Source organism: Stenella coeruleoalba (genome assembly GCF_951394435.1).
Source record: "Stenella coeruleoalba genome assembly, chromosome: 18".
In the NCBI taxonomy this organism is placed as follows: domain Eukaryota; kingdom Metazoa; phylum Chordata; class Mammalia; order Artiodactyla; family Delphinidae; genus Stenella; species Stenella coeruleoalba.
The window spans coordinates 6,965,112-6,990,613 of NC_137164.1; the positions used below are offsets into that span (position 1 = coordinate 6,965,112).

At 38.3% G+C, this 25,502-nt stretch overlaps 1 protein-coding gene across 1 annotated transcript in view; it reads right to left on the reverse strand.

Moving 5' to 3' along the window:
* Positions 1-1,399: 1,399 nt before the first annotated feature.
* KATNAL1 (katanin catalytic subunit A1 like 1) overlaps positions 1,400-25,502 on the reverse strand; it is a 75,966-nt gene continuing 51,863 nt past the window's right edge. Inside the window, exons 7-11 of the mRNA XM_079902849.1 lie at positions 24,682-24,840; positions 23,822-23,948; positions 22,453-22,587; positions 8,140-8,266; positions 1,400-6,719 (exon numbers count right to left, since the gene is read on the reverse strand). Coding sequence (XP_079758975.1) covers positions 6,521-6,719; positions 8,140-8,266; positions 22,453-22,587; positions 23,822-23,948; positions 24,682-24,840 — 747 coding nt within the window. The 3' untranslated portion in view covers positions 1,400-6,520. The remainder of the gene's footprint in view (positions 6,720-8,139; positions 8,267-22,452; positions 22,588-23,821; positions 23,949-24,681; positions 24,841-25,502) is intronic.

Here is a 25,502-nt window from a genome sequence, read left to right on the forward strand (position 1 = left end):
AAACATACTCTTACCATACATTCCACCAACAGTACTCTTAGGTATTTACTCAAATGAGTTGAAAACTTATGTTCAAACAAAACCCTGCACCGGAATGTTTACAGCAGTTTTATTCATAAATGCTAAAACCTGGAAGCAACCAGGATGCCCTTCAGTAGGTGACGGATCAACAAACTGGCACATCCATGTACTGGAGTATTATTCCATGATGAAAAGCACTATCAAGCCACAAAAAGACAAGGAGGAACCTTAAATGCATATGGCTAAGGGAAAGAAGCCTGTCTAAAAAGGGTACGTACTGCATGATTGCAGCTATATGACATTCTGGAAAAGGCAAACTGTGGAGACAGTAGAAAGATCAGTGGGTGCCAGGGGTTAAGAGGAGGGGCAAAGATGAACAGGCAGAGCAGGGAGGATTTTAGGTCAGTGAAACAATTCCGTATGACACTGTAATGGTGGATATATGACATTATGCTTTTGTCAAAACCCAATGAACTGTAATATAAACTATGAACTTTAGTAATAATCAATACTGACCCAACTAAAACAAGCAAATCACACTAAAGCGAGATATTGATAAAAGGGGAAATGGCAGGGGGAGGGGAGGGGGAGAAATATATGAGAACTCTCCTCATATACAGGTTAATTTTTCTGTAAACATAACATTGCTCAAAAAATAAAGCCTGTGAACTAAAAAAAATAGTTTTGGAGAATTCATAACATAAGACACAGTCATGTGGTGCAGATGTAGAGAATGGACTTGAGGACATGGGGAGGGGGAAGGGTAAGCTGGGACGAAGTGAGAGAGTGGCATGGACATATATACACTACCAAACGTAAGGTAGATAGCTAGTGGGAAGCAGCTGCATAGCACAGGGAGATCAGCTGGGTGCTTTGTGACCACCTAGAGGGGTGGGATAGGGAGGGTGGGAGGGAGACGCAAGAGGGAGGAGATATGGGGATATTTGTATATGTATAGCTGATTCACTTTGTTATAAAGCAGAAACTAACACACCATTGTAAAGCAATTATACTCCAATAGAGATGTTTAAAAAGAAAAATGGAAACAGGAAAGGAAAAAAAAAGACACCGTCATGTGGAAAATTCACCTTATGGAACATCCACTTCGCAATGGTGCTACACAAATACGTGTATTTGTTAAACCAGTTAGAATTAATTGAAAAGCCATTCTTAGCCACATCAACCTTGAAACTATTAGCATAATGCACGGCAAACACAAAATGTCAGGTTCACAATATGTGATTTTATAAGAACTGAAACTCCGGAAAAAGTCATCCCTTACTAGTGAGGGATTTGTTACTCCCACTGGTGGCAATAAGTGGACCAGCGACTGTAGATCAAATATGAACCACAAAGAAAACACCGACAAGCCACACTCTAGAAATTTATTACCAAACTACAACCTATGCACAGACACAGCTAAGCTCATGAAGCTAGGGATGTAGCCGCACAAAATGTAAGGAAAAGCACATTTAATAAATACAATTTGGAAACGTCTTTTTCTTTAAATTAGGTTCAAAATACTGGGAGACAGACACTGAAACAAAAATCTTAACAAAACACTTACAGCACATAGCGATCTCGCTGGACACTGTGTCCGCACAATGTTAACCGAAGGCGACGCCTGCTGCCCTGCTGCCGTGTGAACAGACATGTCACGTGTCCACCTCGGTGTGTTTCCATGAAGTACTTAGGTCCTTGTACAGGAACAGTTAGGTCCCGAGACTTTTAATGCTGTCACATGAGTTTGTATTTATGAAGCTAAGAGAGAACAGGAGGTGTGTTGTGTTTGAAACCACTCCTTGACATGAGGAACATCGAGTGATGAAGCTGTCCCAACAAAGAGGGGAAGACTCACCCAGACATTCTGTAGAGGCTTCACTTGGAATATATGGCTTTCCCAGAGGAAGAACAACAAATATTTTCAAGTGAAATTTCAGTGTTAAAAAAAGTGAGTGAGAGAGGAGAGAGAAGGAAGCGCTTAGACGAACACACAGGTATAGTGGAGATGACTAACTGAATTTCAATATGGTTTCAATTCATTCGCACCTACAACTAAGCCTGTTTGACTGAGGTAGACTCTGGAAATAACACGTGCAAAGACTCAGGTTTTCCAAAGGGCAATATTTAGTCATTTCAGAGGTTGTAAAACAAAAGTGCATTTTATGATTTTGAACTTAAAATAAAATGGGAGTCCTTTCATAGGAGGAAAACCTCCACATTAATTCCCTACCAAAGTTCCATATGTACAGAAACCTACACACTGCTGGTGACAAAGCAGAATCTAGGTTATTTCTATACATATAAAATAAAATCAATCAACAAAGGAGAAAGGTAAAATAAAAAGAATAAATTTGATGACGTTACCTTAATATTTTTCCTGTTTTTATTAACAAGTCATCTGGAAATTGAGAAATATTCCTAAAGTTAAAGAGTTGTCCGGAGCCAAAAAACCTAATAAAAATTCAAAGAATTATTGTTAATTTGTGAATGTTTAAAAACATATGTGTTATCTTAGGGACTTTATTTTTAAATATCATATAGTTTTCATAAGAGAAAACAATATTAAAAGCAAACATCCTAAAAAATCAAATAAATAAGTATGAAAAGCCTAATTTAAGGGTATAAATAAGTAAACATAGTAATTATTACAGTTTTTAGCTTTTTCTGCAAAAAAAAAAATAATTAGCAGAGATAAGAATAAAACATTTGGGGTTTAAATATTTGTATTCCCCTAACACGCCCTCCAACTATAATTCCTACCCTTTTCTATTGTGACAGATTCTTAGATTCACATAAATATTATGTACATTGGGCTTCCCTGTTGGCGCAGTGGTTGAGAGTCCGCCTGCCAATGCAGGGGACACGGGTTCATGCCCGGGTCTGGGAAGATCCCACGTGCCGCGGAGCGGCTGGGCCCGTGAGACATGGCCACTGAGCCTGCGCGTCTGGAGCCTGTGCTCCGCAACGGAAGAGGCCACAGCAGTGAGAGGCCCGCGTACCGCAAAAAAAAAATTATGTACATCACAAATTAAGCTGTATGTACAAACTACTACACAATCAAAACCATTATGGAACAGAAGATACAAAACAAATGTTAAAAGAAGGATTACTATTGTTTCTTCATATGGTTAAAGTGGCCCTTTCTTGGAAAAGGCCAACAATTATCCTTAACATTTTATGCCTATCACACAGGAAATACCCTGAGGTGACTTATCATTCACAAGAGAAAAGGAGTGGGAATCTACTATTATGCCAAAAGAGTCAATAATCAAGACAACACAGAAGGAGCCAAAGCCCACATGACAAGCAATACCTGCCTCATCCTTCACTTTACCTCAAGGTTGCTAGGGTAAGGAAAGTGAAACAGAACCGCGTCAACTGGTCTGTGATTCTCATCATGGATACGGCAGTGTAGACAGAAACTTCCAAGGAGGGGATTCAAACAAACTCAAGGTGTTCGAAACCTACAGTACCAACACTTTCTGTTCAGAAGAGTCAGGCTGCATGTAGCAAAGTGAAAGAGTGACACTTATATTGAAAATCTGGGCTGTGTACACACATTTTTCCTGATGTACATGTATGTTTTTTTACGGCAGATTCACCAGACACTTGCTTGCTCACTTTTTGAGTAATTAGTGATTTCAGCCTATGTTTGGACAGTCAAATATCACATCATAAAAACTGCAGTCTCTGGAGCCCAAACGAAACCCCCAGTTAGGCAGCTAGACCACAACATGTTACCTCTTCCAAGCTGTCTTGGCATTTTGGGAGGTAGAGGTCCAAGCCCAAAGTGTGTCTGGTCGTTCTGGAATGCCCACACTGCTGCTGACTGAAGATAAAGTCTGTGACGCCATCGTCTATTTCCTACATGGATTACTAGAAGGTTTCGGCCTCCATTAGAGAGCCATTTGTCTGGCACATTCAATTAATATTCATTTCCTTTTAAAAGTAAAGGAATTGTGCAAGCAAAATGTTTGCAGTAAACGTGTAACGCGTTTACATGTTTGCCATAATTGCATGTGTATGTGTTTACAATAAACATGTAGCTTGGGAAATGACAAAAATTGTTCATGAAAATAGCCAAGATCTACAGTAGTCCTGTTGTTCAAGCAAATGGATACCACTTCTAATTCTAAAGCAAATTTAAAGAGAGAAAAACGTTTAAAGCAACTCGCAGGTTACTGTGCCTTCCATTTATAAACTGAAATCGTTTCATTAGTGGGAGCCAGAAGCTACACGGTGTAATTACAGGAAGTGCCCAGTCGGTACTGCACTGCCTGGTCCAACTCTGTGGCCACAGAGCGCCCACCCAAGGGACAGGCATACAGCAGGCAACCAACATGAGCCTACTAAGATGGAGGATTATCTGATCAGATAACTGCGAGACAGAAGTGTAGAAAACTTAGTCCCGACATCACTGTGTTGAAGAACCCCAAACACTCAGGTTTTCAGAGGAATTAAAGGAACCAAATCTTTCTAATTTGATAATACAACAGAAAAAAGAAAATAAAACACAAAAATGCTCTCATTCTGGGTAAGGCAACACAGTCTTGCAATAAAGACAATGCACATACCATGTGCAGGAAAGGTCGGACAGAACGCCCTAGGGATCTCCTCAGGATCCTTTACGGGGTTAATACATACAAAGCATTCACCATCCACTGACAGAGCAAAGTGAGAAACAAGGGAAATAAACACACTGGACTGACTTAACACAGTAAAGATAAGCTCCTAGGAGGCTTGAGTCTCCAAATACTGCTCAACTGATAGTTTTTAAAAAATCAAAATTACCACGTTATTATGCATGAAGAATTCAGAAAAAAATTGAAAGGTAAGCCAAGACAAATACATGAAATCTAGCAAAATGGGCTGACTAAACTATGCAAACAAGTTTTGGCAATCAAAACACTAAGGTTTTAACGACTGCCCCTAGGACTTCGGGAAAAAAATAATTTACTGGACGGCAATAGTCTGCAAGATTATCTTAGTGGGATTATTTATTTCTTTATTTTAAAAGTTCATGAATAAAAGGAAAGTTCTCTCATTTCAACTTTTAAGATGAACTAAATCAATTAAAATAAAATCATGATATCTCATGATTTTAACTCTTATAAATCTATGCCTCAGAGGAAAGGGGGGTAATTTAAAGCATTAGATGAATACTGTGGTATATGGTTCTAAGTAGGGGGAAGAAATCTCTTAAGGAAGCTGCTAAGAGTTTAACTGTCAAAAAAGCTATATGTTATTTCTGGTTTTAAACTAGTAGTTGCTGTCCAAAATTGAAAATTCAGGATATCATCAAATACAAATTTTTTAAAGCTTGACTATTAAAGCAGAGGTTGCCCAATCAAAACAGGATAAATGTAATTTTTTAAAATTAACACTAGGCTACTCTACTTGTGACTAGATACATGGCCTCTCCTTTTCTGGCCTCCTTCTACGGTCTAATTTCTGCTGAAAAGAATGGGCATATCATATTTCTAACCTAATCTTAGTGTGCGTACAAGCACTCAACCTAGACAAGGAATGATTCTTAAATGTTCGTTGTTCATTATGCACGATGTTATTTTGTTAATAAACAAGCTGTCTCGAAAGCCATAAAGATTTTGCTTTGTTTGTTTTGCATTAGCCACAAGAGAGTGGACTTGTTTAGAATACCAAAGCATTTATTTAGAATATGAAAGGCAAATTCAGCAAAAAACAATGTTTGAGCTGAGAAAAATCAAGGGTTTATCTGTTGAACATATTGAAAGAAAAGTGAAAACAAACTCAGAAGTCTAGAATGAAAAAGAGCATCTTATGCAAGCATGATGTCCTTTCCACCCTTCCAATGTAAAGTACGGCCAGCAAAACAAATACTGAAAACCAGAGAAGCCACTTGGCAAAAGGATTCAAAAACCACAAAGCATGAGGCTATTCCCCCATAAAGCTCAATAAGCGATTAAATAGCTAGTAGAGGGAATGGTGAGGGAAGGGAAGGGAAAATTCAAACTATATAAGAGACTCTAACAGTAGTAGGTGAATTCTAAAGGTTTAACTAGCAGATTCATTATTTAATCCAAAACCATAATTCTTAACAACAAATAATAGATCTGACACAAACCCAGTTTTGATGTTAAAAGCCAACAGATATAGGTCCCTCATGTTCAGAGCAAAGCATAGAAAAAACTAAAAAACAATGAACACTAGTGAGAAACAGAGCTCCCTCTACATCTCCTGTAAACAAGTTTCTGCGACAGCACACTGGTTGCTTTCTTCAGCCCCCAATACTCTGGTTAGGGTGTGCAACTATAATGCATGGGTACGTGGCTATCAGGCTCTCTATGTAAGCTTTTCTTACTTCTCAAGGATATGTATGTTCTTTTGTGTTTTAAATTTTTCCTTTAAGAGAAAATCTCTCCAATGTAAAGTTCCAAACCTGTTTTTTTAAAAAATTGCTGGAATTTCTTCACATTTTATAAACAAAAATACCAGAAATGAAAGAGCTGACAGAAATTCAAGCAGATCCAAATTCAACCATCCACTTTTCGTATTTCTCCAAGTCTGCAGCAGACACAGACTTAGCAATTTTCTTAAGAGCCAATTCAAAGTCTCCTTTGGTAACAGGCATCTGAAGTTCCTCTTTAGAAAGTGCACGGATCTCTTCTGGACTTAGGCCATTGATTCGTCGTCTCATTGCCATTAAAGAGGCATCCCTAAAAATATACCAAAATCAGTGAATACTTATTGTTGCAAATGTTTTAAACATATTCAACTGTGATCATGTTAAGGGAAAACATTCAAAAGATCATTTTATATGTTTTTACCATGCTGCTCAGAATTTTCCACTTCAGAGACATCCTGAGGGCTCAGGAAAGGTTAAAACAAGATGCAAAGGACTTAAACATAAAAAGTACTGTAATGAATCCTAAAAGTCTAGGCTGGGCTCAGATGGTACTGAATTTTCTTTTCCCCACTTCCTCCTCAAAGACAGCCCAGAAGTCTAGGAAACTGAAGGAGAATTATGAAATACTGAATTGCATACTTGGAAATAAACATACGGCTAATGTTAACATAACTCAAATCTTATACCAGTTTGTCTACAACCTAATTAGAGGAGGTAAAGCCAGGAACCTCTCTCTCTCTGGAGCATGAATATACCTGAATACAGTGGATGTGGAATTCCCTACATGGAATATTTGTGGGCAAGTGAAGAGAGAAAACCTGGCTTCTCTGGATCCTATTTTCAGCTCATTCTGATCACTTGTAAATAATTACGCAGGTTAGGAAGAAGTGTACAACTAGTGCTCACGAAAAAGCTATTAGGCAGCCAAGCCAACCAAAACTTCACATTTTTATACATTTTTCTATGGTAACAGTAGAAGCTATTGTGTATACATTTTTCTATGGTAACAGTAGAAGCTATTGTGAACTTATTGAGTGCCACTAAACTTACACGCGTATAGGACAAATACTCGTGGAAAAAATGAGTAACACAGATGTTATGGTTTTAAGGAAAGGCTACTGATGTCAATTTAAGTATTGTTAGGGAAGTTAAGTACTAAAAACAAATCCTCTTCACTGAGTGATGTGAATTGTCTAAAAGTTATGATGTCACTAAACTGAAAGGGAAATTTTTATATATATATACATATAAAATTGATCACCTTTGTTCATCTGCGTGTAGTAAAATAATGCCAACCAAAACAAAATGATATTATTTTATGTTGATGCAGCTAGTCTCCAATTTAGGGCTAAATTAACCTTAGGTTGTCAAAGCCATTTATGACCAAGTTGGGCAAAACAATTTCTTAAAAATCAAAGGCTCTAAAAGGTGAACTACAGTTGACCCTTGAACAACACGGGGGTTAGGGGTGCAGACCCTTGGCACAGTTGAAAATCCGGGAATAACTTATAGTCAGCCCTCTGAACGAGCGATTCCTCCTTATCCACAGTTCCAGATTCAACCAACCGCAGATCCTGTAGTACTACAGGATGTATTTAGTGAAAAAAATCCACACAGTTCAAACCTGCATCGTTCAAGGGTCAACTGCACACTGACTTTAAGACAAGTCCTCCTGATAAATCCACAACTAATGTCTAACGTCACGGATCATTAACAACAACAAAAAATACCTGCAAACATTAGTTATATCAGCACCAGAATAGCCCTCAATCTTCTCTGCTATATCTTCCAGTTGAATATCAGGATCCAATTCAACCTCACGAAGATTGATTTTCAGAAGCTCAGTTCTTCCTTTTGCTGTTAGAAGATTTTTTTTGTTGTTATTATTAGATGTTTTACTTTACAAATCATTTTGATAAGAAATCACCTATTTAACATTCAGGAAAAGAAAGAGTCTAATGCAAAGAAAAGTCAACAACTGTGAGTCCACTAGTATTACTAATTCACTGCATGACTAGTGGAATCATTTAACTTCCTGTGTGCCTTGGCTGTAATAACTAATAATTGAAACAAAACTCAGAGTTTTCCTAATAGATTGTGAAGATATTTGCTATGAGAACAAAGGGTCTGAGATCCTTTATGAAAGATAAAAACATTAGTATTCAAGCACCAGAAATGCTTTTGTAAAAAAAATATTTAGCCTAGCTTTATGAAACTAGATTGCATGGAGTGTAACTCCTAGGAGTTACTTTGCTCACCTTTTAGTATGACATAGGAAAAGATTTCCAGAACTCTAATCAGTATTTTTTAAAAATCCAGTTTTCTTTTCCTAGCAATCAGCAATTGGCACAAAACGCTTATTAATATATTTTTTACTTGGAGAGCCGGCCCACAGACATTTGCTGTTCCAATATGATTGAAATGTGTATCGAGTAAGCTGAAACAAACAGAATTTTTTAATAACCAATCTTGCTTGCTGTTTCACCATCAGTTTTTGTGACAAATCTGCTTAATATAGCACACTAAGGTAATGCAGAATTAGCCTGGATCCGGCTCTCTACGATTTCCTGATATACAAAATGAAATTTAATTTTCCCAATTTTTATCTTGAAGAATTTTAAATCTTCAGGTAAAAAAAAAAATAGTGAACACTCATTTACCTTTTCTCTAGATTCACCAATTGTCAACATTTTGCCATTATCACTCCCTTGCCCTCTCCTCTCATCCCCACTCTCATTTATGAACTGAGAGCTAGCTATAGGCAACACAACACTTTACCTTGAATTCTTCAGCATGTATCTCCTAAGAACAAAGGCATCCACACAACCATCACACTTAACAGGAAATTTAACATTGGTGCATTGGTCTCATCTAACACACAGTCCAGATTAAAATGTCCGCATTTGTCCCGGGCCTTTATTACTTTCTTAAAAACCATTACACGTTACATTAAAGTTATTGTCTCTCTTTAGTCTTCTTCAAACAGTTCCCCAGTGTTACTTTGTTTTGTCTTTCATGACATTGACAATTCCCCCCCAAATGATCTTACAGAGTTAAGGCATTCCAATGAAGACCCCAACAGGTCTGTTTGTGGAACCTGACAGGCAGATATGAAAATGGTAATGGAAGGAACCAAGAATAACCAAGACACTCTGGAAGAACAATAGCAAGGCAGGAGGAACTGCTCTACTACAAAGCAATAGGATTCAAATCTGTCTAACACTCTTGCAGAGAGAGGCAAGCAGATCCGTGACACAGAATGGAGAGCCTAGGAGCAGAGCAGAGCATACGCTACGGACACCTGATTTGTGACACAGGTGGTTCGGGGCAGTAGGAGAAAGGAGGGTCTTTTCGATAAACGATGCCAGAACTGACTACTCACAGAGAAAAAATGGGACTGGGTCATCCTCACCATACATAAAAATCAGTGCCGGATATATTACTGATCTAAACATAAGATGCAAAATTATAAGCATTTTAGAAGATAAAACAGGAATCTATCTTAATGACCTCACAGTAAATATTCTTAAGATACATTAAAAAATCGACTACATGGAAAAAGACGGATAAACTGACCCCATTAAAATTAGGAACGCCTATTCATCAAAAGACACTGTAAAACAGTGAAAACATACAATCTACAGAGTTTGAGAAAATATTTACACCAGATTTAACAAAAAACTTATATCTAGAATATTTAAGGACTTCCTACAAATCAATAAGAAAATGTCAGACCACCTAATAGAAAAATGGACAAAAAACTTGAACAAATATATCACAAAATCAAAATGGCCAATCAATAAAGGAAAAGATGTTCAAATTCTTTACTAATACAGGAAATACAAATTAAACCACAATAAGCACTGCACACCAAAAGACTGGTACACATTTAAAAGTCTGACAACACCAAGTGATGGAAAACTGTGAAACAACGGGAACTCTCACACGTTGCTGGCTGGGAGGAGTGTAAACTGAAGCAACCGCTCTGGAAGACAGCCTGGATTTATCCACTGATGTTTCAGCTGTGCAACATGACCTAGCAATTCACTGCTAGGATGGAATGCTCCATCCTGGCCTAAAGAAACTTAGGCACTTGCACCATTATACATGCAGAAGAATGTTCATAGCAGTATAAAAGCCTAAAACTGGAAATAATCATAACGTCCATCAAAAAATATGATGGATAACTGTGGCATAATCACATAATGGATGTTATGGGCTGAACTGTGTCCCCTGCTAAATTCTTATGTTGAAGCTCTAACCTCTGATACCTCAGAATGTGACTGTATTTGGAGACAGGACCTTTAAAAAGGTAATTAAGGTAAAATGAGTCAGATGGTGGGCCCTAATCCAATATGACCTAATCCAATATGTATCTTTACAAGAAGACTAGGACACAGAGACACACAACATGAGGAAAGACCACATGAGGACATTAAAAGAAAATGGCCACCTACAAGCTAAGGAAAGGGGCCCTAGAAGGAAACCAATCCTGCCAACACCATTCATCTTGGACCTGTGGCCTACAGAACTGTGATAAAATAAGTTTCCCTTGTTTAAGTCACCCAGTCTGTGGGTGTACTGTGTTATGGCAGCCCTAGCAAACTAATACAATGCAACAGCACACCGCCACAAACACAAGCTGCCTCTACGCGTCGCAACATGGATGAATCTTAAAAACACACTGAGCAAAATATGCAAGCTACAAACGAACACAATTAATGTGATTCATTTATGTAAAGTTTAAAAGGAGGTAAAACTGTGTGTGGGGATATATTACTAGGTGATAAAATTGTAAGGAAAAACAACAAATTATTTCCCTAGAAGCAGTGACAGTGATTACCAGCAGGAACTGGAAGGGAGTTGTGCCGGGAAGGAACATACTGCGGAGCGCGGAGGCCTGACACTGCTCCACTTCCTGTCCCAGCAGGTGCTTCGACGGTTGTTTGCTTTGCCAATTATTGAATAAATTGGACATTTTAACAGATTTTTTTGTATTTGAGTTATATTTCACTCACACTCACACACACACACACACACACACACACACACACACGCTTGAAGTAAGATGGAGCAAAGCAACGCAAAGAGCAGCCAGGGTGAAAAGAGAAGCAGCAAGCAGGCAGGATCTGCGTGTGACTAGAAATTGTGACCTCCAGAATCCCTTCACCTCGGGAGCTCCTATCCTTGACCATCTTCAGCCACAGGCACCCCCCTGCAGTGAGCATGGGTACCCACAGGTGGTGCGGGCCCAGGAAGTCCTCCGCTTAGGTGGTCAGCCAGGGGGGCATGGGAAGAAAGACGGGGAAGGGAGGGAGCTCACAGGGCCACTGCTGCACGAGGCGCTCGTGCTCCAGATGCCGCAGGGAAAGCTCCAAGTTCAGCCCAAGAGCTCCACACACAGCAGGTGGATGTTACTGAACGAACATCACTTTGCTCTTTCAGTTCCCATGTTAGAACACCACTGTATTTGCAAATCAAAACGTTTTACTGTGGCCAGCCCGAAGAACTTAAAGCATCAAGTTTAATATAACGCATTCGCCCCCAGAAGCAAAGTTCTTTTTTTTTTTTTTTTTTGCGGTACGTGGGCCTCTCACTGTTGTGGCTTCTCCCATTGCGGAGCACAGGCTCTGGACATGCAGGCTCAGTGGCCATGGCTCATGGGCCCAGCTGCTCCGCGGCACACGGGATCCCCCCGGACCGGGTCACGAACCCGTGTCCCCTGCATCGGCAGGCGGACTCCCAACCACTGCGCCACCAGGGAAGCCCGAAGCAAAGTTCTTGACAGTCGACTTAAATGAACTTTGGAACATAAAGCTGCTCATAAGTGAGGGCTGGTGGGACTGAAGCTTAGTAGGAAGCATCCTCCTCTTCCCTAGTGACTATGATTTGGGAAAGATAACTTTTAATACTGGTTGTATCAATGATTTGTCAGAAGATTCTAAGCAGGATTTATCATCTCTATAAAACTCAATTAATGATATGTAATAAGCTTGTGAAAGGATTTAACGAGGGGTTAATGTGTTAACAACAGTATAAAGAACTGCCAATGCTACATAACCAAGTTAATACACATTTGAAATTTAAATAAACACTGTTAGATGGATCACACAACTTCTTCTTGAGTACTGGAGGCAGTCCAGCACGACTGATAAGGAGTGTGTGCTGTGGGGCCGGATGGCCGGGGTGCACATCCCTGCTCTGCCGCACCGGGCAGGATACCTAACTGCTCGGGGCCTCAGTTTCTCATAAGTAAAGATAAGAACAGAATCTACCTCACAAGCCTGATGTGAGGGTTAAATGAACTAATACACGTAAAGCCCAGTCCACAGGCAGCGCTCAGTAAATGGCAGTCGCCCCATCACGCACACCACCTTCAGTCAATCAACAAACAGGATTAGCAGGAGACAGAGAAAAGCCAGATTCCTTCTATTAAGGACCACCTGGGGGTTAGACAGCACAGAGGAAACACCCAGGGGAGTGAAGTCCACACGGGGAGAGAGACCACGGCAAAGAAGACTTCACAGAATTGGTATGCTTTCATGTCGACTTTGAAAAATCAATAAAATTTAAATACAAAGGAAGAGGGAGAACAATCTGGGAAATGAGAGCACCATAAATTATGACATGGAAGCAGGAAGAAGCACGAATGAAAGAAAAGGTAAGTAGAAAAGTACAACACAGTATTAAGAAATGCAAATAGACACAAATAGGATAGATAAGGTACGAACTTACAGTTTAAAAAAAAAGTACTCTGACCCTGATGGGATAGGAAATAAGAATCACTCAGAGTCTAAGAGACTCTGTGATGCCTTGGTGGTTTAGGGAGGTTAGCCTAAAAGCAAAACAACTAAATGAAGGGGCTGGAGAAAGGAGTTCATTAGGCTGAGCAGTGGTTGCCGCCATAATGCAGATGCATAAAGTAAGAAGAGACTTGGTACAAGGCCAAGCTCCACCTGTGCCTGTTACCTGACTTCTTCCATCTGTTGACTACCGCACATTGTATTTACCAACATGGTGCAAGAGCCTCTCCTCCCACACACGCTTCTACAATGGGGCCTTCCACTCCTCCACCCAGAGGTAGTCTGATTCCCCTCCTCTTGAAAATGGGTGGGCTTGTAAATGCTTCAACCCAGAGTACAGCAGAGGTGACATTACGTGACCCCCAAGGCTAGGTCATAAGAAGCAATGCACCTTCCACCTTTCCCAGTGGAACAATCACACCTGGGGCCCTGACCTACCACGTACGAAATGTGACAAGCTGAGGCCACCATGCCTGAGGAAGCCCAGGCCACATGGAATAACCCCAAGTAACACAGAGGTGCTCCAGAAAGACAGCCCCACCTGAGGCCCCAGGCCTCAGCCACCAGGTATGTGCGTGAAGACACTCCAGATGATGCCAGGCTCCAGATGTGGAGTCACCCTCAGCTGCTGATCTTCCAGTTGTGACCCAGAATTCATGGAACAGACACAAACCATCCCTGTGGTGCCCTATCTGAATTCCTGATCCCAGAATCTGTGAGCAAAAGAAGACTGTTTGGAATGGTATGTTAAACAGCAAGAGTAACTGATACACTGACTTTTCTTGCCATCAAGTTCTAATTGCCTCGCAATCTTAAAGAAATCTGCATATTTATGTAAATTACATAACTTACAATATGCCTTTTTGGGTGGCTTTCCTTGTTTTATCTATTTTCATTCTTATACTTCTTGCCTTTTCCAACTAAAAATTGCTTTTCATGGTTGCTTTTGTTCATAAAATGTCCTTCAATTTTTTTACTTTAATATAATCTACTTTTCTTTCCATTAATTTTACCCTAGATTTCCAAATCATTCTTTCAGTTCTCTCATCTTTCCAAATTTTCTTTATAGTTCTGTCTCTTCCAGACCCTTTTATCTCACCAGATGCTCCGGCCACAACAGCTGTCCGTTCACTTTCAAGCAACCATGCCTTTGTTTCTGTTCTTCTCTATGGAAATTCAGTGAAAATGCAACTTCCTCCATGAAGTCTCCCCTAAGCACCTCAGTCAGAATTTACTATTCCACGTTTCCACCCCAAAAGTACTATGGGCAACTCCAGTATCACATGCTCCCTTGCTTCCCCGCTGTTAGGGTAGGTGTATGCCCCCTTCCAACCACACGGTGAGTTCTCTAAGGACAAGGATTGTACACTTTATATTCCCACAGTACCTAATAAATGTCTTTCAGATAGCAAAGAGCTAAATAAACACCTGTGAAATTAATTAACACAGATAAAAGAAGACGTTAGAAAGGGTGGAGTTCTAATTATGATTATTTGTTTGGGAGCCCTTTAGGAGAAAGCAATTTCTCAAGTTCTATGGTCATGAGGTACACACATTCAGACCAGTAATGAGCAAAGAGAAGCACCTAAAAGTCATTACCTATAATGACTATTACCTTTACCATTACCTATAACATAACCTTTTCATAAAGGAAAACAAGTTTAGAAAAAATCCCAATAGTCAGCCAGGTCTATGTTCTTCTCCAATATTTCAAAGAAAGCTGAATTCCTATCTTCGTACCATAAAGTATATCTTTCTCCTCAACCCAAGCTTTCCTCAGCGGTTTATAAAATTCCTATCATCAATTATTTTTCTAACTATATTTTTTTCTGTCTGTTATAGTGAATTAAAGTTCAAAGTACAAAAGCTCAAATGATGTCAATTCAAGTAGTAAAGCTTTTAGTTTCCCCATCAGTATTAATTTTTTATTTATAATCATTGTGCACAATAGCAAAATTAAAAGATTTCATATAAATATTCTAGGTGTCATACACATATTTTGTTTAGAAAGCAAGGAAGAAGAGAAAAAAGGGGGAAAGAGAAAGGGAAGAAATTTATTAAATCGGGAGTGATAATAAACCACTCAAATTTCAAATCTTCATGTGACTAATAGAAGAGCAAGGCAGACACTAAGGAGCTGCTTCTGGGAGGAGTAATATTTCAGGACAGTTTAAATCACTTACATTATTGCTTTAAATAAGTTTATTATTCTGTAAGCTCAATTAGTAAGTTAAGCATTATTTTAAGAAATTTTTTTCTGTTTAAGTAATGATATTATTAGAATTAACAGAATATGTAGTAGCAGCCAGGAAAGACAATACAAGATGTAATCTGTGAACTAGAAATCTACCAATTATTTATATACACCCTTGAGATCTAGTTGCAAAAGTGAATAAGGAATATTACAATAATTAAGTTTCAAAAGTCATAGGGGAGGCTATGACTTCTGGCCATCATTAAAAAAAAAGTGGTATCAGACTTATCCTTCTATGGTAAACAACTATTAAAATATAACAGGCAACTGTTTTCATGCATTAGTCAACAGACAGTAAAGAACTGCAAAGTGACTTTTTAAGTTCTGTCCATAATTTGAGTGCCTGCCAGAACAAATCTCAACACCGTTTAAAAGAAAACAACATAATCCAGACTCTCTAAAATGTAGAGCATACAATAAAAATTACTGAATGTGTGAAGAAACAGAAAAATGTGACCCATACACGAACAATTTTTTAAATAGCAAATAGAAACAGATGTTTCGCACGTTAGAATTAGCTGACAAAAACTATAAAGTAGTATATCAATTACCTATTTCAGAACAGCATATTATACTAAAACTTAGTGGCTTAAAACAACAAGTTATTACCCTCACGGTTTCTGTGCATCAGGAGTTTGGGAGCAGTTTAGCTAGAAAATTCTAGTTTAGGGTCTGTGATGGTTAATTTTATGTGTCAACATGGCTGGGCCACAGTGCCCAGATATCTGTTCAAACATTATTCTAGATGTTTCTGTGAGGGTGTTTTTGGATGAAATTAATATTTAAGTTGCTGGACTCTGAGTACAGCAGACTGTGCTCCATAATGTGGGTGGGCCTCAATCTATCAGCTGAAGGCCTGAACAGAACAAAAGAGGTCCCCAGAGCAAGAGGAATTTCTGTCAGCAGATGGCCTTCAGATAAAAAGGTTTAATCCTTTTTATGATCTAGCCTTGGAAGTCATATGGCATCACTTCTGCCATATTCTTTTCCTTAGAAGCAAATCACTAAGTCCAATCCATTTTCAAGAGGAGGGGAATTAAGCTCCACCTTTTGGAGAGAAACATCTCAAAGAATTAAAGGAAAATATACAGAAAATCAATGATCAGATGAGGAATCCCAGCAAAGCAACGGAAACTATAAAAAAGAAAACAACAAAACAGAAATGCTAGATTTGCAAAATGTCAATACATGTGAAATGAAAAATTCACTGGACAGGATTAAAAGCAGATTGGCGATGGCAGAAGAAAACAGTGTCAGTGAACGTGAAGACAAGTGAACAGAAACTACCAACCTGAGGAATAGAAAGAAAAAAGATTGAAAAAAAATTGTTAACAGAGTCCCGGTGATCTGTGCAGCAATATCAGAAAGTCCAACACACATGCAGGATAAATAAAACCCCACAGAGGTACATCATAGTCAAACTGCTGAAAAACAATGATAAATAGAATATTTAAAAAGTCAACTGTAGAGGACAAACACTCAAGAAAATACCAGCTTGTTTTCTATAGTTAAACATATACTCACAGGTATTTATCCAAGAGAAATGAAAACACATGTCTACACAAAGAACTGAACATGAATGTTTATAGCAACTTTACTTATAACAGTCCCAAACTAGAAATTATCTAAATATCCATCAATAAGAGAATAGATAAATAATCTGTGGTACGGTCATATAACAGAATACTACTCACCAATAAAAAACAATAACATCGATGAATCCCAAAATAATCATGCTGAGTGAAAAAAGCCAGTCACAAAATAATACATACTGTATGATCCTATTTATGTGAAATTCAAAACAATCTATAGTGACAAAAATCAGATCAGTGGTTGCCTGAGGTGGGAAGTGTTTTGGGGAGAGAAGAATGGACTGCAAAGGGGCACAAGAAATCCTTTCAGGATGAAAGATATGCTCTGCATCTTGATTGTGGTGTGTTTCATGGCTGTATGCAATTGTCAAACTCATCAAATTTTATGTGGATAAAGCTTATTATATATAAATTATTCCTCAATAAAGCTGCATTTAAAAAAATAACCAGAGGGAAAACGATATATTACATACAATGATAGGAATGGCAGCTGACCTCACATGCAAAAAACAATGGAGGCCAGAAGATTATAGAATGATATCTTTATAAGCACTGAGAGAAAAAAAAAAACAAAAAACAAACAAAAAGCCCTCTTCCAATCCAGAATTATTTATCAGTCAAAAACAACCTTCAGAAATAAGAGTGAAATAAAGACATTTCAGAAAACAAAAACTGAATTTGATGCTAGCAGACCTTAACTACTAAATGAAGTTGTTTAGACAAATGAGAGACGGACCCAGCTGGAAACTTGAACCTTAAAAAGGAAAGCAGAGCAGTGGATGCTAAATATGTAGGTAAACAGAAAAGACTACTATTTGTGCTCCTCTTAATTTAAGTTTGCACTGACAATTTAAGCCCATTATATGTTTGGATTTACAATGTATGCAGATGTAAAATACATGACAAAATAGCACAAAGGCTGGGGGAGGCAAATGGTTCTTACATTTTACATGAAGTGGTACAATATTAGCTCTACAGTGACTGTAATAAGTTACAGATGCATATTGTAAATCCCTAGAGTAACTGCTAAAAAATATACAGTTAAGTATAGCTAAAAGCCAATAAGGAAATTAAAATGGATACTAAAAAAGAGTCAACTATTAAGAGAAATTAAGAAAGGAGGTACAGAGTAACGAACAAACAAAAGGGACAAATAGCAAAATGGCAGACTTAAACATAACCATGTCAATAATTACATTATATTTCAATGGACAGAATACTGCAATTAAAAAGCAAAGATAAACTACACAAATAGTAAGACCCAATTATATGCTGTCTACAAGAACTGCACTGCAAATACAAACACATACAAGGTGAAAATTAAAGGAAGGAAGCAGATATATCATGCAAACAGTAGCAAAACAAAGATGGTGAGGCTATATTAATATCAAAGTAAACATCAAGTCAAAGGATTTAATCAGAGAGGAAGAGATGTTTCATAAAGGTAGAAGAATCAAGAAGATATAACAATGATAACTGTTTATGTACCTAATGACAGAATTTCAAACTGCATGAAGCAAAAATTTACAGAATTAAAGTGAAAAATAAACAAATTCACAATCATACTTAAAAAGTTTAACCACCCACTCTCAATAATTGATAGAAAAAAACAGAGCAAAAAATCATTAAGGATCTAGAAGATTTAAACAATACTATCACAACAACTTGATCTAACTGACATTTATGGAATATTGTCTCAACAAGTGCAGAATAAATATTCTATTCAACTGCAGCTGAAACATTCAGCAAGATACACTATATGCTGAATCATAAAATCTCAACAAAATTCAAAAATTGACATCTTACAGAGTAGTTCTTAATTATAGTGGAATTAAATTAGAAATCAACAACAACAAGACATCTAGAAAATCCTCAAATATTTGGATACTAAACCACATACTTCTTTTTTTTTTCTTCAGCCTTGCCTCACGGCTTGTGGGATCTTATCTCCCCAACCAGGGATTGAACCCGGGCCCTCAGCAGTGAGAGGACAGAGTACTAACCACTGGACCGCCACGGAATTCCCTAAACCACATACTTCTAAATAACTCAAGAGTCAAAGAAAAAAAGAAAAAGGAAAAATTTTAAATATTTCTAATTGAATAGTAAAGAAAATACAACAAAATTTGTGGGATGAAGCCAAAGCAGTGCTTTAAGAGAAATACAACCTTAAATGTTTATATTAAAAGAAAAAGAACAAAGGTTTAAAATCAACAGTCTAAGTTTCTAACTTCATAAAAAAAGAGAAAATTAAACTCAGGAGTATAAGGGAGAAATAAGAAGAGATAAAAATCAATGAAATACAAAACAGAACATTAACAAAGCAAGAAGTTGGTTCTTTGAAAAGATTAATAACACTGATAAATGTCTAGCAAGAATGATCAAGAACAACAGGGATAAAACACAAATTGCCTCTTCTAGGAATGAAAATTGAGCCATTATTATAGATCATACAGACGAAAGAGAAATTAAGGTGTGTGGATTTGTACTGTGTCAACTTCAGTGAAGTTAGAATTTCACTTCTCAGAATTCTCTTCATTACATAGTTCTGGGTTAGTGGGGACCACATCAGTCATTATGGACAAGATGTGAAAGGCAGAACTGAAATCAACTCAGAAAGTTAGTTCAGGGCATGAAGAGCATTTGCAGTTGAGGCCTATTGTCGCTTGCCTGCCGGCTCATCTTTTTAGCGAGGGGCAGCACCTGGGCCTCCAACTCTTTCCAGCTCCTGTCAGATTTCCTCCTTCAGCTTGACTCCTAAGCCAGGTGTACCTTTAGTACTGTTACAAAGAGTGCCAGCTTCTTCTAAAGGACACCCCAATCATCAAAGTTGTAACTCTTAGAGGCAATGAGAGCCCAGTGTGGGTTCCAGTCTATCCTCATGAGTTCCAGCTCATCCCCACAGGTTACAGTTTGTTCTTGTTTCCACCATTTCATCTTCTCTTCCTACTGCCCCCCCTACTGACTTCAGCCTCCAGAACCAGACATGAAATCAACACCCTCACATAAACCATTTAGTCAGCTTCCATGTTTGTATTAGGTCAAATCCCAATAAACCTGACAACCTAGAGGAAAGGGACAAATTGTTTGAAAAACACAAACTACCAAAGCCTACTCAATGAAAAATAGATAACCTGACAGGATAACCCTATGTCTAATTTTTTTTTAATCAATGGAACAGAACAGAGAATTCAGAAATAGACCCACATATATGCAGCAAAATAATTTTCAACAAAGGTGCCAAAGTAACTCAATGGAAAAATAAAACTCCTTTTAACAAGTGATGCTAGAACAACTCAATACACATATGAAAAAAATGAAACTCAACCCCCAATTGACACACATACAAAAAATTAATTCAATATGGATCACAGATCTAACTCTAATTTCTAAAGGAAAATATAGGAGAAAACCTTTGACTTCTTGTGGTAAGCAAAGATTTCTTAAGATACAAAAAGCACTATCCATAAAAGAAAATCCTGACAAGAGGACTTAATCAAAATTAACACTTCTGCTTATCAAAAGATACCATAAAGAAAATTGAAAGGCAAACCACAAACTGAAAGAAAATAAGGCATTTCACACTTACTAGAATGACTAAAATTAAAATACTGGCGATACCAAATGTTGGCAAAAATATGGAAGTACTGGAATTCTCATTCATTGATGATGAGAGTATAAAATGGTACAACCACTTAGGAAAATGGTTTGAGCATTATAAAGTTAAACACACACCTACCCTATGATCCACCTATTCTCTTCTTATCTATATTACCCAAAAGAATTGAAAATATTCATCTATAAAAAGATCTATACAAAAATATTTATAGCTTCATTCATAATAGCCAAAAACTAGAAATAACTCAAATGTCCATCAAAAAGAGAATAAACAAATTGTCATGTAATCACACCACAAATAAACTACTGATACATGTAACCACATGGATGAATTTCAGAAACATGTTGTGTGGAAGTAGCCAGATGCACAAGAGTACATATGTCATGATTCCATTTATATGAAGTTTAGTAATAGGTAAAACTAATCTATGGTGTTAAAAATCAGGAAGGTGAATGACTGTTAGGGGTTTGAGTCAACTGGTAGGGGCACAGAGAAACTTTCTGAGGTGAAAGAAATGTCCACATCGTGAGTAGGGTACTGATTAAACAAGGGTATTCATTTGTCAAAACTCATCAAACTGTAAACTTAAGATTTGTACATTTCACACTGTATGTAAATTTTATCTCAATATAAAAAGAAAAAACTCACTTATGAAAATGTCAACATTCATCAACAGAATGAAATATTTTTTCAAAGCAGCATACTTCAAAAAAGATCCCAAGAGAACTTTATTTTTAATCACTGAAGTTTTTTTTCATTATAAAAATGTTTTTAAATTTTCACATTCTTATCAACGTACATTGTTTTTTGTAGTACAGGGACAAAAACTTGTATCACGTAAGTTTTTTTTTTTTTTTTTTTTTTTTTGCGGTACGCGGGCCTCTCACCGCTGTGGCCTCTCCCGCTGCGGAGCACAGGCTCTGGACGCGCAGGCCCAGTGGCCATGGCCCACGGGCCCAGCTGCTCCGCGGCATGTGGGATCCTGCCGGACCGGGGCACGAACCCGCGTCCCCTGCATCGGCAGGCGGACTCTCAACCACTGCGCCACCAGGGAAGCCCCACGTAAGTTTTAATGAAGACTCAAGTTTAAAATTAAAACTTAGGGACTTCCCTTGGTGGCACAGTGGTTAAGAATCCGCCTGCCAATGCAAGGGACATGGGGTTTGATCCCTGGTCGGGGAAGATCCCACATGCCGTGGAGCAGCTAAGCCCATGCACCACACTACTGAGCCTGCGCTCTAGAGCCCATGAGCCACAACTACTGTGGTCTTGGCACCACATGCCACAACTACTGAGCCCACACGCCACAACTACTAAAGACTGTGTGCTCTAGGGTCCACTTGCCACAACTACTGAGCCCATGTGCTGCAACTACTGAAGCCCACGCACCTAGAGCCTGTGCTCTGCAACGAGAGAAGCCACCACAATGAGAAGACCACACACCACAACGAAGAGTAGCCCCCGCTTGCCACAACTAGAGAAAGCCTGCGCACAGCAACGAAGACCCAACACAGCCAAAAAAATAAATTAATTAAAAATAAATAAATAAAAGTAAAACTTAGATGTCCTATCAACTTATTAACACAACCACTCCTCTGAATGTAAGAAACTTCAGCAGAGTACTGAGGCCTCTGTTTCCATAAATAACAAATGGGTTTTGTGATGCTATAAACTTCTTTAAGCAGAATGCCAAGGGAATAAAGACCTACAGAAATAGAAAAATGTAACAGAGAGTAAAAGAAAGATCAAAATATAGTAAAAGGAAGGCATCATACCTGTTGGGAGAGGTATATATATCCTTTTTTCTAATCTCCTTCGCAATGCTTCATCAATGTCCCATGGGAAATTAGTAGCAGCCAATACCATAACCATTTTGGAAGGATCGTCATTCTCTAAAGCTCCTCCAACTCCTATATACAGTAAGGGGGAAAGAAGAGTGTTTTTCTTACAGTCCTTTATTCTTTCATTCAACTAACATTTCTAAGCATCGGCCACAGGCTTGGTGGTAGAGGCTCAATGACGAACATGATGCAGTTCTTCTGACCTCTGCATGGTGTCAGAACCAGACAAATCAACAGATAACTACAGAACAAGTACAACACAGTCACTCTAGTCTCTCATATTACACTTTAACAGAAATTAAGACAGTTAACTCATTGAGGGAAGGAACTCCTGGTACTACATTATTTTATGTACCTTATAGTGCCTGGCACTGTATGCAACACACGTTTTAAGTATTCCATTAGTATCTATGGTTGGTGGATAACCACAGCTATTTTAAAACAATGCACTGTGGATATACATACATACATACATATATATATATATATACTTTTTTTTTTAACACACTTTATGTTTTCTCACAATTTGCTTAAATAGCCTCCTATTCACCATACAACTACCAGAGTGATATATCTCTAAAAAGTAGCTCTGGGCCCATCACTCTCTTCCTCCAGTGGCTCCCCAAAGCCTTTTCTTCTTCGTCTGAATAACTTCTACCGATATTTCAGAGCCCAAGTCAGCTACTCCCTTCTACGACTCCCTTAGTCCGGGCGGTGCCTCTCGTGCTATGTTTTCACTAAACCCAGAGCTCATAATGTATTGTAATTGTCTGTGAGGTGCCTGCTTCTCAACTAGGTCAGTGGTTCTCAAAACTTTTGGTCCCAGAATCCTTTTTATGCCCGTAAAGACTACTGACCTCCAAAGAGCTTTTGTGTGCATGTAGTGTATCAACATTTATTATTAAAAATTAAAAATGAGACTTGTGAGAGAATGAAAGTGAAAAAGGTAAATAACATCTTGATATTACTATGAAAATAGTTTGGCCTTTGCACACCTTTTAAAAGAGTCTTAAAGACCCCCGGGACCCTGAGCCACATCTCTAAAGGCTTTGCTCTAAATAGTAAGCTCCTTGAAGGCCACGACAGTCCTGTTCTTTTTAACCTCAGAACCTGAGATGGTGCAAGTAAGCAATAGATGCTTTTTGAGTGCATGAACAAATGTACAAATGCGTGGATGAACAAATGATCACAAATACGTTCAGCTGCCTTCTAGTCCGGTCGTTGAGAATTTCCAAGTATGAATCTACACAAAATTCAAAAAGGGACCAAAACAGTTTAGAGACAGTAATTAAATATCAATTACCATCCATCTGAATGAGTAGCTCAGACTTGACCCTGCGACTTGCCTCATGCTCATCAGAGGTTCCTCTTCGACTGCAGATAGAATCTATCTCATCAATGAAGATGGTGGTGGGGGCATAAAACCTAGCCTTTGTGAAAATAGTTTAAAGAAATCATTTAGTGACCTCCTGAAATAATCTGAAGTTTTTAAAAGACACTTCCTCCGACTAAAACAATGGTGAAAAAGAGCAGAAATTTCTCACTGCTTTAATGCCATCACTTGCTTATAGACAGAGGTTAAATTAATCAATCATATCAGAAACAGAAAAATTTCTAAACATAAAAGATAAGTTATATGGTTGGTGAAGTCAGGTGACAGATACACGAGGATTCACGGTACTATTCTTTCTACTTTTGTGTTTGAAAATTTCCATAATACAAAAAGTTTCTAAAGATAAATCACCAATCTATCCTCAAATATGCAGTCTTAAGTAGCTACTGCAAACTACTTTGAAAAAGGAACAAACTTTAATGATAGATCAATTTCTGATTTTCAAAATATATGTTAAAATATACTTCTGCTCACCAGCTCATTAGAGATCCAGAAATATCAGTCAAACCACACACATTTCCAAAGTCTCTTCTACCCGCACCGGACGGGATGCCAAAGGGCTTTTACTTCAGAGAGGAAGGTACGCTGAAGACACATCAACCACTCCACAAAACCCACCGCCCCGTGTCTTATTAGCGTGTCAAGAACTGTGAAACTATAAGTACAGTTGCCCTTTCTTAAATGGATCCCTGGGTAAACGGATCTAGATTAAAGGGATACCATGTGCCTACACAAACAGTGCTTTGAAATCCGAATATAACATCACTCACCATTTCAAACAACAGACGAACTAACTTCTCAGATTCCCCTCTGTATTTCGACGTCAGCGTGGAAGACGAGACGTTGAAGAATGTTGTGCCACACTCAGTGGCGACAGCTTTAGCCAGCATGGTCTTACCAGTGCCTGGGGGCCCGGCCATCAGCACGCCCTGAAATTCCAAAGGACACACGAAATGACTTATCAGGTTAATGTGCTTTCTAATAGAATATCAGCAACTATTAATGTACACGAAACCCTTCCCATCAAAAGATAAGCTCAACTGCCACAGTAAACTCATGGCGCATTGGGCACGAATATCATTTCACAGACAGAAAAAGCAAAAATGAAGAATGGTTTCACAAAAGGTCTCAAATCAGAGGTACTCAGAGATGGGCTAACAAAGGGCCTAGACAACAAGGAATCTCCTGGTACATTTAGAAAGAGCCCACCGATTTTACTGAACCTGGCAGAAGACAAATGTGTATGGTCTTGAGCACCGCTTAAGAGTGACTGCTCTGTTTAAGCAATGAAAATAAGATGACATTCTCTACCACATGGAGCAGATTATATATCCCTCGCCCTCCTAAGGTACAAAACCTATCTTCAACAACACACTTACAATATACACTTTGAATCAGAAATAAAGATCCATTCATCAGTTAATAAATAAGGTAGCTAAAATCTAGTGGTGATTCAAACATAATCAAGTTAGCTAGCCTTTTATCAGTTTAACTGTGCCAGGCAGTTAAGAGTTTACAGAAAATAGTGTTAGTAAGGAAAAAGCCACTACATAGGCTAAAATATAAATTTTACTTACTTCTCACCTTTGAA